General features: G+C 36.0%; 1 protein-coding gene across 4 annotated transcripts; it reads left to right on the top strand.

Annotated features, from left to right (window-relative positions):
* The first annotated feature begins 217 nt into the window (after positions 1-217).
* On the top strand, positions 218-14,275 carry LOC132275450 (flowering time control protein FPA-like). Of its 4 annotated transcripts, XR_009470631.1 has the most exons (7): positions 218-432; positions 533-870; positions 1,696-1,941; positions 4,822-4,956; positions 5,762-6,774; positions 7,570-8,992; positions 14,018-14,275. XR_009470631.1 is itself a non-coding variant. In XM_059776948.1 (5 exons), exons 1-5 carry the CDS (start codon positions 553-555, stop codon positions 8,912-8,914), a joined length of 3,057 nt encoding a protein of 1,018 aa, XP_059632931.1. In that variant the 5' UTR covers positions 218-552; the 3' UTR covers positions 8,915-12,080. The 4 variants fall into 4 exon arrangements, 1 of the variants encoding a protein (XP_059632931.1); XR_009470632.1 differs by having other exon boundaries at positions 218-870; positions 4,825-4,956; XR_009470633.1 differs by lacking the exon at positions 1,696-1,941 and having other exon boundaries at positions 218-870.
* Positions 14,276-16,792: the final 2,517 nt, after the last annotated feature.

Raw genomic sequence — 16,792 nt, 5'->3', positions numbered from 1 at the left:
TGTGTCATCCATTTACACCCCCACCTTGTTCATTTAGTGCTTTAATTTAATATAGTACCTCTTTACTTCTTACGGAATTCTGATTTCACTCCTCGTTAGTTTGAAAAGTTTAAATACTATAGATATTTTTTAAAAAAATGGAGAGTTTTAGAAGGACAATTGTAAATTTTTAAAAAATCTCATACAATAAAGTAAATAAATAAATATACCAAAACGCCCAATGGTGTGGGCTACTTCATGACATCCTCTAGGTTGAACTGTACCCTTCGTTCTCTCTGAAATCTTCCATCTCTAGTATAGCGATTACTACTATCCACTATCGAGCGAGTGATAATCATATGGAGTAGTATATACCTAGAAGCGAAGCCTTCCTTGTTCTCCGTCGATTTTCGACTCTCACTCTCTCATTTCTGTGCTCCCCTACATTTCGCTGTAAGATATATATATTCAGACCACTGGTGTTTCCTATTCCTAGTAAGAGATTGATTTGTTATAAAAGCTGCAATCTTTGTTTATGTGCGTGAATGTCTAGGGTTTCGATTACAACCAATCATGCTTAATCTGATCAAATCGGAAAAGAAAGCAGATCAGAATCCAAAGCAAACTCAAAGCGGGAAGGACTCAGATGAAGCCGAGGAGGAGCCACCCTCGAATAATCTGTGGGTCGGAAACTTGTCCAGTGATGTCACTGATTCCGATTTGGTGAACTTGTTTGGAAAACACGGTGCGCTCGATACTGTAACATCGTATGCATCAAGGTGTTATGGGTTCATTTACTTCGAACGTGCGGAGGATGCAAAGGCGGCCAAAAACGCTCTCCAAGGGACCTTTTTTCATGGGAATCAAATTAAGATTGAGTTTTCAAGACCGGTTTGTTCTGCCCTTTGTGCCTTATTGGATTCCTGGTTTTTTATTTTTCTTTTTTACTCAATGTGTATGTGTTTGTAATTGTGTGTGTTTTTTCCCCTATAACTTTTCATGGATCGGTTGATTTATATTAATATACTTGCCATATTACTGTTTGGACCTCTTTTGAAGAGAAATATTAGTGAACCGAAAGTTTGTCCTCTTTTTGATTGTATATGAATATGATGTCACTGAGCATGGAAAAAAATTTAATTATGGGAGCATTAAGTTATAGCTATATATTTGGAAGTTGATGTAAATCTGGATGTGGATTAGATTTGTAATTGAGTGGAATATCGTGATTCAAATTCAATCCATTATGACATAAATTTGATTAACAAATTTAACATCAATCTCTATTTGTGCCACCCTCATAAGCATTATTAATTCCCTAAGGAGTTTGAAGTTTGAACTACCAGTCTCTCCAAGTTGAAGGCAGTTGCTGTACAGCAACAGGGAGACGTATCATTAAAGTGGTAGGGGAAAGGGTAATTAGCTTTGAATCAATTTAAACAAAATGATTTATGCATGTACATGCCATTGGAGTATGAGCTTTTTGAAATTGAGTAATGGGTTTCAAATTTTGATGGGTTGCAAGCTCAGAATAGTGGATATACATGTGGTTTTCTGAACGCGTATCCATCCTTCAACACCTATACATACGGGGATCGGCAATTTGTACCAGAAATAGTTTAATTGTCTTTCCTTTGTTATTTATATTGTGTGGATTTTCTATGATAACATGCAAATTTGGATTTATTTTGTTCTTCTTACCAATCTTGTTTGCAGGCTAAACCGTGCAAGGGTTTGTGGGTGAGTGGAATCAACGCATCTTTTTCAAAAGATAAATTGGAGGAGGAATTTCTCAAATTTGGTAAAATTGAGGAATTCAAGTTCCTTAGGGAGAGGAATGCTGCTTTGGTTGACTTTTTCAAATTAGAAGATGCTTCTCAAGCATTGAAAAGTATGAATGGGAAGAGAATAGGGGGTGTCCAAGTACGAGTGGATTTCCTCAGATCACAACCTCTAAAAAGAGTAAGTTAATAAATCTAAAATGCTTTGAAAAATTTATAACCATATCTGTCGGGAAATTGATTAGTTGTGAGCTAGCTGATAGGTTGACTCAGGCCATTTTTTTGGCATTTGGGATGTCATGTAGTTTCTTATTTAATTCACTTACATGACTATAAGACGCATACTACCTTTTCAGTCTTATAGCGGATTGTAGATCAGATCGTTAAAACCTATGTTTGGGAGGTACCCGGTAGCTTGTTGATAATTGTCCTTGTTTTCTTACATCAATCCCATAAGCCAAGTGGCACAAGCACATATACAAGCACAAACATGACATGAGACGGATATGATGGTATGTTCAATTCTAAAGACATAGGTTATGGGCACGACATGGACACAACAACACAGGAATATATTATCTCATTTACATACATCTAAATTGGACATTTATAAGGTTCTGGCTTTTTTTTAAAAAAAAAAAATTTGTTTTTAACGAATTGCCTATATGGAGGATGAAGCTATACAAATATCGTAAACAATTTTATTATATATAAAAATACACACACACACGCTATATATATATTATTACTGATTATATGGGAAAAGGATGATAATACAAAGATTAAGGAAGGGATCCATTGTGTTTGATAATCAACTTGGATTTATACCAGGAAGATCCATAATGGAGGCTATTTTACTTAATAAAGCAATTAGTTGAAGAGTGTAGGAGTAGGTAAAGAGATTTACATATAATTTTTATGGATTTAGAAAAAGCATACGGTAGGGTACCGAGAGATATAATTTGGCGTGCTTTACAAATAAAACGAATCCTTATAGAAATGATAAAAGATTTAGGATATATATATATATTTTTGGTAAGTAAAATTGTATTAGAAAGCGTTCAAAAGGGGAACGCATCGCAAGAGCTGTACAAGAACCAAGAGCAAAAAAAGAAAGCCTAAGGATCCAAAGACCCCAAAAAGTCCAAAAACTCCTCAATGGAAGAACAATCTCTCCCCATGCCCCAACTAAAAAGAGAACAAAAAATAGAATACTTAAGAGCCCCAATGTGTAACTCCCCAACAAAGGATCTTCTATTGCGTTCTTTCCATAGACACCACCAAATGCAGAGGGGAGTCGCCCTCCAGAAGTCGCGAACTCGAGCCCCCACCCTTTGTCCCCTCCAAATATCGATAAGACCCCGCGAGGTTCGAGGCAAATCCACTGAACGCCAAAAAGACCCAACATAAGGCTCCAACAGTCATGGGCCACTGGGCAGTGCAAGAGAAGGTGGTCCACAGACTCTCCATTGGTCATCCACAGACAACACCGATTAACAATGACATGTCTCCATAGGATATATATATATATGAATAAATAAATTTGAGTTTGGTCTATATGTGGTGAGACTAGTGATTTTTCTATAGTTGTAGGATTGCACCAGCTACCAAGGATTAGTCTTAAGCCTATTTTTCATATTAATTTGAGGTGAAATAAAGGATGCTTTCTATGGTGCATGTTGTTTGTTGATGATTTATTGTTATTGGATACCTCAAAAGAAAATATGGCAATAAAATTAGAAATGTAGAGAAAAGCATGAGAATGTTTAGAAATTACTAGGACTAAGATTTAATTTAATGGAATGCAGATTTAATAAAGAGTCAAAAAATGATAATATAATGTTAATTAGGAAAAAAAAAATGATAATATAATGTCACTTCAAACTAAAGGATTCCAAAACCACCATATTCCTAAGACCAATAATACAAAAGGTGGCAAAATAAATGGTGACATAATTAGTAGAATTGGATTAGGTTGGACAAAATGGCTAGTAGCTTTTATATGATAAAAGAATGGCAACTAAGTAAAAAAAATAAAAAATCATAGAACAGTTTTTAGGCTAATTATTTTATATGGATTGAGCTTAAGAAAATTAACAATAACAACAAATTCATTTAGCTGAAATAAGAATGTTAAGATGGATTGTAGGGTGACTAGAAGAGATATGTAGCACTGAACAAGGTAGGGAGGAATTAGGAGTAGTTCCTGGTAGTGATAAAAGAAAAGAAAGTTGACTTAGGTGGTTTGTACATATACAACAAAGACTTATAGATGCACCCATAAGAAGATGGAAGACTAATTTGCATAGAAGGTAAGAGATAGAGAGGGTGGCCGGAATTAACATAAAATTGAAGTTACTAGAAATGATTTTAGAAATTTAAATATTATAAGAGAGATGGCTTTTAATAGAAAAGAATGGAAAAGAGAATTTATGTGACAAACCCCATTTCTATGGGATTAAAGCATGGATGATGATAATATGATATTAATACTAATAGTCTCCTATTATATTTTTGTCACTACAATAATATTCTTGTCATGTATTAAAAGTTTTCATTGCATGCTTGACTTGGCCATGTAGGTATATTAGGAAGAAAGGTAAAACATCTGAATATTCATCTTCTACCCAAGGTTGTTGGATATTGCTCCTTTTAATGTGTTTGCTATACTAGTGAGCGTCTTAATGTGTCAGCTAAGTTTTGGAAAAACAAAAATTATTTTTGAATTATGGATGCATCGATTAGGTGTTGGTTGAAGAGTCAGTACTCAACTTCTTAACCCACAAGTTGAGATTGATCTTGCTTTTGCCATGTTGGGTGGATCTATGTTATATGAGAGTGCTTAGCTCTTTCTTGCAAGTCCATCTCGACTTGGGACAAAAAAGTCCGTTACCTTATCTAGCTTTGTTTGACTTGCTAGCAGTTTTTGTTGATCCCTTGCATAACCCATGTATTCCAAGCTGACATTTATAGACTGGCTACTACTTTTGGAATTCTTTATGTGTCTGCTTATTAACTTGTTTTAATTTAATTTTAAGTTGAGCCACTTATGTTTTATCAGCAGGAACAACGCTCTGTTTCAAGGGATGGACAGTTTCTGGGCAGGAGCATGGGCCCTTTTGATTCACCATGGATGCTGCAAGATTTCAATATAAACTACTCTGAACCTTCTTATTCTGATTCTAAAATACAACAGGTAATTTCTAACCATCATCTATTACCTCATGAGATATTGCAATACTTGCCAACAATGCTCACGTCCTTTTAGGTATGCGTGTCAAAAATAATTATGTAACTTGGCTGGCTTCATAACCTGCTATACTTCAAACAAATTCATGGCATTCTAGTGGCATACCAAATCAGTCTGTGTTGTTTTGGGAGACAGGGAGATCCTTGTCTGTTATACTTCTCATTTAGAAATTTGTAGAGTGCATTTGACTGCGTTAATTTGTTTCCAAGCATCTCCAATGCCCTCTCAAATGATCTCTCAAACTCAAAATATAGCAATTGCATGAAAATAAGGCACTTCAATGACCTTTCAAAAGACCTCTCATATTTTGAGATTGTCAAAAGTATTGCCAAATATACTTATTAAAGAAACAAAAAATGTATTGCCAAATATAGAGGCTCTCAAATAGCCTCTCAAACTCAAAATATAGCAAGTAGATGAAAATAAGGCACTCCAATTGGCTCGCTCAAAAAACCTCTCATATTTTGAGATTGTCAAAAGTTGCTAAAATGAAAATAAAGCACTCCAATGGGCTCTCAAAATATGGAAGGTTGTTGTGTCAAAAAATAGCATTTTGGATGAAATACACCATTGGAGCAGAATTGCAAAAATATAGCATTTTGACATTGTAGCTCCTCTCAAAATATAGATTTGGCATGGAAATATAGCATTTTGCATTGGAGATGCTGACTGAATATTTGGTCACGGTTTGTACTTTTAATTTAAGTGGATTTGGTGATGTTCTAACTCCTTCATATTGTATTCGTGGCAGCATTCTAAATCTTTGGGAGGGCAAAAAGAGGATGGACAACTAAGTAATGTCTTGTGGATAGGTTATCCGCCTTCTGTTCATATTGATGAACAGATGCTCCACAATGCAATGATTTTATTTGGTGAGATCGACAGAATTAGAAGTTTCCATTCAATGCACTTCTGTTTGGTTGAATTTAGAAGTGTAGATGAAGCACGGCGTGCCAAAGAGGGATTGCAGGGCCGGCTTTTTAATGATCCCAGAATAACAATAATGTTTTCAAGCAGTGAACATGTGCCTGGCAGAGATTTTTTAGGATTTAATCCAGGAATAAAAGGTCCAAGTCCAGATATGTTTTTGAATGAACTTCCATTTCGGCCTGCACAAATGGACATAGTTGGTCATAATTGCCCAATAGTTCCAAATAATTTTCCTGTACCTTTATCACTTGGTGGAATTGTTGGACAGAATATGCCAACTAGGCCTTTTAGCCCTCAAGGTAGCTTTAAACCTCTACTTTCAGGCTCAGAATTTAATGATTTGACTGCTATGCATAAATTACCAGACACTAATCCCAACACTTTGACGGGCGGTCCAAGTTGGAGTAAGTCATCTCCTGTACCTGGAATGCTCCCTTCTTCACCAGTCTTGAAGCCTCCCTTCAGACCCATGTCTCGTGCATTGGATGTATTTGAAGCAAACCAAATTCAGAGAGAATCTAAACGATTAAGGATCGATGGTGCTTTGCCTGCTTATGATACTTCTTTTCCTTTGAAAAAATTGGGTGATCAAGGGTTGGATTTGGACAAATTATACAGGCTTGGTCCACAAGTTGATGGAGGTGCTTCAGGTCCACTTGCGATAGTTGGAGGGAAGCATTGTCTTGGTCCAATGGGTGCAAGATTCTCATCTGCCGTAACTAGCCAGAGCCATCCTGATCCTGATTACATATGGCGTGGCGTTATTGCTAAGGCTGGAACACCCATTTGTTATGCTCGTTGTATTCCTATTGGGAAAGCATTGGAGACTGAGATGTAAGTATAATTTGCCTAGCACCTCTTATGTCTTGTTTGTTTCTCTTATTAACAGAAGCTTTTGGATTTTTCTATAATTTATGTATTGATCTTTGGTTAATTAGTTAAGCTTTCGAGATATAATAGGGCAGATCACAAATTCTATTGGGTTTTCAGATGCAGCTACCCTTAATTGTATAGAACCATTAATGAAGTTTTCATTTCCCAACTATATTATGCATATGAATTATTTATGAATCATGCATTAGCAACCGTCACTAATATCGTCATATGGATGTAACTAATGAATAATTTGTTAACGCCCATCCAATTTATATCCAAGCTATTTCCACTGTTCTGGAATTATCACATATGTTTCCATGTAGCATGCATAATCTGTGTGGTACATAAACTGATTTTATCTCATTCGATCCATGATTATTCGAGTATCTCATGAAGTGACAACAATTATACATTGTTATATAGATTTTATATTGTGTCTATATATGCTATGAGATATTGCCATGGGCCCTTCTTGAGAATATTCATATTATTGTGTGATAAATCATTTTGGAATTGTTTGCATATGGAAGAAATCATTCCTAATTGGCATTCTTCAGTATTTCAAATTTCATCCTTTCTTTTGCTTCATTTTTAAATATTGGGTTATTTGTTGCTTACTAGCTTGACAATTTCAAATTTGGAATCTTTCTACTTGATTGATTTTGAATTTTGATCTAGTGATCTGGTGAATTTAGCATGCGTATTTGTTCCTTCTGTTCTATCATTCTAATTGTGGAATTTTCTATTCTGCAGTCCTGAGGTGGTTAATTGCTCTGCCAGAACTGGGTTGGACATGTTAATGAAGCACTTTGCTGAGGCTGTTGGATTTAAGATTTTCTTCTTTTTGCCAGATACGGAGGATGATTTTGCTGCTTATACAGAATTTCTTTCCTACCTTGGTGCCAAAAACCGGGCTGGGGTTGCCAAATTTGATGATGGGACTACTTTATTTTTGGTGCCTCCTTCAGATTTCCTTACGAAAATTTTGAATGTCACAGGCCCTGAACGACTTTATGGGGTTGTTCTGGAGTTCCCCCAACATGCTCGTGGCAGCACATCGATGCAGTCACATTCACAGTTAATTCAGCCTCAGTACATTGATAGACGGCAGATTCCTTCTTCTCAAACCAAGTACGATGTGGTGCCCGCAAAGGTGGAGAAAGTTTCACAAATGGATTATAATAGCGTTTTACGTGAGGACTCAATGATTCCTCCAAAGAATCTTGTTCATGCAGCGAGTAATTCCCTATCCGTGCAGCCAGTTACGCGAGTTAATACTGCAGCAGTATCACGAGCTGGAGTAACTTTAACACCTGAGCTCATCGCAACACTAGCTTCTTTACTACCTGGAAAACAAAATTCTTCTGATTTAGGAAGTGCTCATCCTGCACTAGGAACTTCCTCCTTGAGACCCTCATTACCTCCTAATGTTGCACGGTCTGTTAAAACAATCTTGCCACAGGGTCGTGATCATCAAGCTTCTGAGCAGACTGGTCATTTATTTCAACAATTGGGTTCTCAGATTAATTCCCAGGCACAACTTCCTCCTTTGCTTCAGAGTTACCCAGCCGTCACAAATGCAGCTAGCCATTCTGCACTAGGGGTTACTAGCAGCTCCAAAATTCAAGATCTTGCTCTTGATCTGCCACAGCAAGCTGCAGTTTCTTCTAGGCCATCAACTAACTTTGCTATCCCTTTTCAGAGTGGGCAGCTTGCAGCTTCTTCACAGGTCAACCTGCAGTATCAATTTAAAGTTCCTCAGAACTCTCAGAAGGGTTATGGGATAGCTCATGGAACAGATGGTTTTGATTTGTATAATTTGTCAGTCTATCAGCAATCTATAAACTCTGTTGCATCGTCTAATCAGGTCCATGGTGCTAATGTTTCACGGCGAGATAATGCCGTGCCCCCAGCTACTGAAAAAGAGATATTGGAGCTTCCGAATCAGGCTCAACAGCATCAGTCTGTGCTTTATGGATCTGGTCAGGGGACATTGGATGCGGAGGGTGATAAGAATCAGAGGTACCAGTCAACACTACAATTGGCAGCCAACCTTCTCCTTCAGTTACAACAGCAGCAGCCGCAACAACAACAATAACAACAGCAGGAGCAGCAGCAGCAGCTAAAAAGTACTCAAGCAGGGCCTGAGAATCATTGATGAGCTTTCCTTTAATAGGTAATTACATACTTAATCCATGGTTCTTTTCTAAGTAGATGAGTTCTTCAGGAAGTATTTCTGTTAAAATGTGGTTAGTTAATTGTAATTTTGCTGACATGTTTTATCTTGTTCTTCTGTAAATCTATCGTGTTTGTGTGGTTTGTCTGGTATTTAGAAAACTTTGAAAAAGATGCAGGATGTTTGAATTACATTGGGCATTTAGAACTAGCCTCCCTTTAGAACGTTATTTGGAACTTATGGAAAATTGAACTATTGTGGGTTCTTGAAGTTTTTGGTTATTGTGAGGTGCTGAGGACGGAATGATTAGTCTATGTATTTCTTAGTAGAAGCTTATCTTGTGGAAGTATTTTTTGTGGCATGGAAGGTCCAGTCTTTTGGTTTCAGTGATTAGCTATGGGGATTAAAAAATTGGCTGAAAGAAAGAAATCGAAGGGTGTCTACTTGTTTAAACATATTTTCTTGGAGTTATAATATGATCTATTATTGGGGGCTCGGTTTTGGATTGCAGTCCTCTAGAAGAATGAAATCTCATGTCGAGCTTTCTGGTCCCTCTGTCATACATGTTCTTTTGCTCAGACAATAATGAGTACATCTATTGAAATTCATGCTTGTGCTGTTGTAGCCTCTTATTCTAGAAGTTTACTTTTTGCCATCCTTGGTGTTGGAATTAGTTTCATTTACAGAGCAGTTGTTTATAAGCTGAAGGAAACATGTTTGTATAGATGGCATGTAGAGATAGTTTTCTAACTTGTATGTATCCGTGGCTCGTGGTGCAAGAAATGTATGGAAAGAAATGGTGATGAAAGTCAGAATTTTAATAGATTCAGGACAAAAGGGTATAATTCACTTCTGTTTTTTTTTTTTTTTTTTTTGGCTTCATTTGCTTGTTATTGCAAGTTCCTAGATGGTCACTACATTCAGATTATGTGTCAGTCGTCTGCACTCCGATTGTTGATACATTGACTAGGATTACATGTTATAATGTCAGAACTCAGAAGTAAATGTGAAATGAAAACAATTTATGGAGTATCATTGATTTAATATCTGTTGAAATTTGGAAAGAAATTCTATGTTAAATACTTGGGCACTTGGCCATTAAAATTTATTTAATAGCCTATACAAAGGGAAAAGTAATAGTGTGCACTTTGAATTCTAGAGAGAGATAGAGATTGAAGCAAAGTTTTGTCCCTCCTCCTTTACTTATTGTAACAAAATAACTAGCTCAACTCAACTCCACAAAGCCTTTCCGAACTACCTAGGGTTGGCTACATGAGAGTTTAATCCTTTTGGTTCTAAGGCGATAACTCAGTTAAACCACATTTTATCATATCTCTCTTTACTAACTCTACCCATGTTAAATTTGGTCTTCTCCTTCCTCTTGCATTACCCTCAATGTGGCCCATGCCACTCTTCCTAAGTGGCGTATTTAGTGGTCATATTTGCACATGTTCAAATCAACTTAATGATTTTCTTCATTTTATTTTCAATTGAGGCTATTTAAACCATCTCAAGAATGTATTCATTTCTAATTACTTCGTTTCTCAACTTGTAGCAGCTATTTCTCTCTCTCTCTCTCTCTCTCTCTCTCTCCTCATTCTCTCTCGTCTTTGTGTGCTTTAATGTTTGTTGTTGGAGGATGTGCTGGATGTATCTGTATTCATGGTTTAAAATTTGTGTTGTGATAAAATGTTGACGACACCATTTGGTAGGCTAGAGGGCTAATGTTGGAGGAACAGGACATGACTGGTCTGTTGATAATTCAGTGCTGTTCAATAATCAATTTGGTATTTTTGAGGACTGAGTATCCCTCTTTTGATGAAACCCTAGGAATATTTGTTGTAAGGTTGAAGGCTTGTTATGAGATTTTGTGGACTAATAAGAAAATGATATATTACTGGATTTCTGATTCTTATTGCAAAAATGGAACTTTGAAGAGATTAGTCTTGGTACCTTCCAATGTCAATTACATGTCAATATTGATGGAAGAAAATGTTGGAGGAACAGAGGACATGACTGGTCTGTTTATAATTCAGTGCTGTTTAATCTGGTATTTTGAGGTCTGAGTATCTCTCAAGTATCCCTCTTTTGATGAAACCCTAGGAATATTTTTTGTAGGGTTGAAGGCTTGTTATGAGATTTTGTGTGGACTAAGAAGAAAATGATATCTGGCTGGATGTGCGATTCTTAGTGCAAAAATGGAACTTTGAAGAGATTAGTCTTGGTACCTTACAATGCCAGTTACATTTCGATATTGACGGAACCTCTTTTGGTAATATTTGAGATGAGGGTATATAGAATTGTATGAATCTGATAGTTATTAAGATTAAAATGAACAAATTGATGGAGTAGTGGTTGCAGCCAGCTGTTCGGTACAGTTGTTTTGTTGGAGTTGTTGGAGATTGTAAAAGATCAATCAGATTTTGTAGCATGTTGATTCTACAATTTAGATAGACCTTTTTCTTATATTCGCCGTTGCAGATGATACTAGTGTTGATGGTTAAATCTTGTCTGGACTACTATTTTTTTGTTTGCTTTGTCTTTGTAAGTTTCATTAATGGTGTCCGTTTGTGTTTGAATGCTGTTGACTGTTTTTGGTTGTTGAAACTTGACCATTTTTGTTAATAATGCCTCCGCAACTTCATTGTCTTTTTCCAATCCTTTCTTCTATTAAAATGCTTTATCATGCAGTTATGGGTTAGTTAAATAGTGTAACTTCTAATCTACTTGTGTATATAGTTTGCCTATGCAAATTGATCCAATGATTGATTGATTGGTGATTGATGCTTTTGTATTACTAGTAGTATATTCTGCTTTTAAAATGTTTTATATATATGCTGGTGCATACCATAGGAAGATTTTAATGCTCATCTCTCTGTTTACCTCTTGCCACTGACATGCCTTTACAGTGCTATAATTAGAAAAACCGTGTATCCTTTTTTCATGTACTTTGAAGCATTATCTTATTGTCATTTATTTGCTCATCTATTACCTAGCTTTAGTTTAGCTTTCATTTGACCTTATCAAATTGTACCTGTGAATTGTAATTGTCTTTTATAAGATCTCTTTTACAAAATTATTTCTTAAATGACTCTGTTTGGATGCTCTGTGAATTCATATTTTCTGATAATTATGATTGAAGGTATGTATATCAATGGAAGAGCTCTAGAACCCATATCAAACTTGGTAAACACATTAATATACAACAATTTTAACGGTCAACGAAAAGTTAATAGACTATAAATCTGGCAGAAGGTGTTAATACACCCTGCCTGGGGTTTATTTTACTTGAGAGTACAAAATGGCTGATTAACACCTTTCATTGATTTTTGGTTGTATAATGAGAACCCCAAAGTATTAATGAAAAACTTTATGTAATTAATCTAAATAATTCTTCAATTCGAGGTCTTTATCGTGCCTTTGTCACATGAAACATCGATCCTTGGGGCTTTCAGTTCAATCCAGTATATAACTGCTTGTTTCAAATTGGTTATATCACACACACACACACACTTTGTATTGGCTTATCGTATGCAAGGGATACACTCAAATTGATTAATTTTTTCTTCCACATCAATTCTGATTTCTGAATATGTTCATAGAATTTGAAATATAAGAAAGTTTCTTAAATTGCTTCCATGTTTGATTTTTAGCTGGAAAATTTTCCTCTAATTTTATAAATATTGCCCAAGACTAGTGACTGGAATGGCCAAAAATAGTAGTAATGCCTGTTACACTATCGTTCCATTATTTTATGTGTTCCTAAATTATGCCCTAAAAAAATCGTGTGTAAATGTGGCTCCACAATCATTTTAGAATAATCTGAAACAATAGATGATGATCAGAGTAGTTGAACCCATCTCTGACCAAAACATCAAGTTTAATGATACAAATGGAAGCAAACAATACACACTAAATTAAACATTTCATAACATCAAACGGCACATTAAAAAGCATAACATAAAACCAAATAGTATTCTGATTATCAATAGTTGCGATTCGTTACAATGTCACTAAAAACAAACCTGGGTGTCAACAGTTGTTTTCTCCTATTGCATGTTTAACAAATGGGAGAATTAAGTTTAATTTAAGAATTAAGATATGGTATACGTTAACCTGGATGTTTGTTCATCATCAAATTAATCATTGTCACTGTCCCAAACAAAAATGAGATAAGAGACAAAATTTGGGTAATGGCGACGTAAAACAAACTATTTTAAGCCGTCAATTTGGTGTTCCCAAATCAGATAAATTTATTATATGGACCTAGTCCATTTGATATTTGGTAATCTAATTCAATAAAAATTAATGTTGAGATTTTTTTTAAAATAAAATATTAATACTATGTTGTGGACTCTTTTTTCAATATGAGAATATGGAGTCGAGTAGATCGAATTATCTAATAATTTCACCCCAAAACATAGCATTTGTTTAGTTGATTCATTGGTTAATTAAGCTAAGCTCAACGTATGAAGCATTTTTAGGAATAAGGCAAAAAGAAACTTGTTAGGAAAGATATTTGAATATTCCCCAATACCTATTTGTCGAAAAATGCCTCTTTACTTTAACACAATTGGTTTCAAGTCTTCTGTCATTGTTCTATTATGAATATGAATCCTATGTGAAGATTAATGTAATGACATGAGATTTTGAAGTTAATATATATAGTCCCATTATCCATGAATTTGTACAAAATAATATTGTCTACAATAATTTTCTACAAAATACACATGATCACGATCATTTTCTACAAAATAGGCACATAATATTGTCTACAATAATATTACTGCAATTGCATTGTTTAAGCAGAGCAGAGTTAATAACCATTTTAGTTCTTATCAATTTTGGTATATAAAATTAATAAACCCTTGGTTTATATTTGATGTTGGACAAATTTGTATTTTTCTTATTTTTGATTCTACTCTTTTTTATTTGTCGACTAACAGTTATTTGGAAGAAGAAAAAAGAAGTGAGTTATGAAATATGGCTAACGAGTTCCATTTTTCTAACTTTTTAAATGTGTAGGTATTAGGGACTTGAGGGCGTTTGTACCAAATCACCAACAACAACAACAACAACAGATAAACATGATGGTTTATATCGATCTGTGATGCGCCACTCTACAACTAGAGACGTCATACAATAGTTGTCTTATGTTTAATTTCTTTTCCAATAGTTGTCCTATTCATCTGTTATTGTTTTTTTTTTTTTTTTTGTGTTTGGGTGATTTGACTTTGGAAGGGACAATTCAAAATGAAATTAAGTTTAGAGAAGTTTGATTTACCATTGCATTTTGACTAATTAGTGTATTTAATTGCGGAACCAACAAACAGTTGAACTCCATTCCTTGTAACAAAATTCAAAATCTAAAGCCCACAACCATTCATTAAACTTTGAATGTTGCTTAACAATCCCTGTACTATAATCTAATTCCATTTGTATTTGGATTACTTCTTCTTATTTCAAGCCGCAGTTCTGCACAACAACATCACTATTAACAACAACAGAAACAAAGTTCTATGCGATTCTCATGCATAGGGTATGAAAATTGAAATGTTTATATCACTTTTTTTATTATTATTATTTTTTCATTCGCGTATTCAAACGTCACATGTTAATACTAAAATATCAAGTGTCCATTAAGCATAGGGTATGGTGGTTTTTTATTTTTATTTTATATTTGGACAGAAAATGAAAATTTGATGCTGAGTTAATCCAGAAAGTTTGATGCCTGCCTAATTCAACGGCACGCAACGGGTCACTCTGGTATCGCTAACTTTCCTTGTCTTTCTTCTCACAGTAACGCCTAGAGAAATTAAAATTTAAGTTAATTAGTTAAACTCTTTTATTTATTTATTTTATACCTTAGCAACAACTTCTCGTACCTTTAATTAGTTAAATTTACGAATTGAAATATATAGAATTTAAATAGCATTATTTTTTTTAAAAAGGGTAAAGTACAATGACACCTCCTGAAGTTTGCCATAAGGACATCCAGATACAAGTTAGTCTGTTTTTTGACAATGACACCCCCTATCAAAAATTCCAACCAAACAGCCCCTAAAAAGTTAGTAAAAGACGAAATTGCCCTTCAATATTTAATTGATAAAAAATTTGAAGACTTAAATGACATAATTGCCCTTGATGCATTACTAAGCAATACCTCCATCCCTCAGCTCTCCTCTCACCACCCACATCTGCGCCACCATCACCATAATCGGTGACAGCCACCATTGCCATACTCATACCACAACCAGTGACAGCCACCACCATCACCATTCTCATCCCACAATCGGTGACAGCCACCGCCACCACCATACTCATCCCACGACCACCAACACACCCCTGCTATCGCCATCACCACCACAGCAGGAGACACCACCGCTGACCCCAAATCAAAACCCCACATCAGCGTATTAAACCCAACACACATACGCTTGCAGATTCCTAATCGATCGCCATCACCATCATCACTGATTGTAATTGAAACCCAACACCACCACCATGCGATGCCGATTGCGGAGCCTTAATCAAACCCAGCACACCTCCATTGCCAACAATGATTGTAAAGCCCTTATCAGACCCAACACCACCACCATCACCGATTCATTCACCGCCCTATTCATTTGGCTTGTTTGTTGAATCGGGTCAGTATGCTTCACCGGACTGAAGCGAAAATGGAACTAAAACTTTTGGGTCTCGCGGAGTAGTTCATAAACCACATTCTGCTACAGACGGCGGCTCGAAGCAGTAGTGATTACAGCGACAGGCTTTCGACAATGGTGGCGGCGCCACCGCCGACCTGATCCAGGCCCGTTCGCCTCCGCAGACCTAATTAAAGTCCCTTCTCCTTCCGCAAATCTGATCCAGGCCCCTTTTGCCTTCGCTTCTGTAGACCTGAACCTTCCGCTTCCACACAATTGATCCGCCTAGTCACTTCGCCTTAGAGCTTGACCATGTCGTTGCGGTGAACTACAGTTGGGGGAAACGTGGACAGAGGCATGCCTACCTCTTTTATTTCCTTATCCCACTCATACCTCTCTATCTACCATCCCAACCCACTCCGTTCCATTTATGAAGTACTATGAGCTTTCATGGCGAGTCCGAATATACCATATAATAGAGAGAATGAAGAAATAAAAGAAGTGGTGGTGGTGGTGGCGGCGGCGGCGGCAGCTTTATGGGTATGTGGTTGAGATAAAGAGGTTATTTTGGACAATTTAGGATGGGTAAATTGGTAATTTTACAATGTAAAAGTGTCATTTGACAAGTCAAAGGGCATTTAAGTCATTTTATCACATGTTAGAGCAATAAGGGGTGTCTTTGTCAAATGAAGTAAACTTGAGGGAGTGTCATTGTCCAAAAACAGGCTAAATTGTATCTGAGGGTCAGTTTGGTAGAGTGGAAATGGGAGGAAAGGGAAGGGAAGGTGATGTAGAGGGATTAAAAATTTGTGTTTGGCAAAAATTGTTGGAAGGAAAGGGAAGGGAAAGGTTTGGAGGGTTAACTTGTGCCTTCAACAGTAAATTTCTTAACCTCCAAAAAATGGAAGGAAATGAAGGGAAAGGGAAGGAGAGGCTTGTGTGTGATTTCAGTTGCCAATTTTGCTCTTGGGAGTTGAGAACGGCGAACTCGAATTGGAACAGTAGCGGGTGATGGAAACTAATATGGGTTTTGATTTTTTGAACAATCTGAAATTAGGTTTTAATTTTTTGAACAATCTGAAATGATGCCGATATGGGTTTTAAAGTTTTGATTCTTGCAAACAGAGATAAACTGAAAATATATGGGTTTTGAATT

Source organism: Cornus florida, unplaced genomic scaffold (assembly GCF_030987335.1).
Source record: "Cornus florida cultivar Cherokee Brave unplaced genomic scaffold, ASM3098733v1 CherokeeBrave_3.0.0_Hap2_Chr09, whole genome shotgun sequence".
Lineage (NCBI taxonomy): Eukaryota > Viridiplantae > Streptophyta > Magnoliopsida > Cornales > Cornaceae > Cornus > Cornus florida.
This window is presented reverse-complemented; position numbering and strand designations above follow the sequence as displayed.

Bases quoted from the DNA above. Each gene is read 5' to 3' on its own strand.
- LOC132275450 (XM_059776948.1), top strand. From the start codon at position 553: ATGCTTAATCTGATCAAATCGGAAAAGAAAGCAGATCAGAATCCAAAG. The intron at 871-1,695 runs GTTTGTTCTGCC...TCTTGTTTGCAG, and splicing joins AGATTGAGTTTTCAAGACCG to GCTAAACCGTGCAAGGGTTT. The intron at 4,957-5,761 runs GTAATTTCTAAC...TATTCGTGGCAG, and splicing joins CTGATTCTAAAATACAACAG to CATTCTAAATCTTTGGGAGG.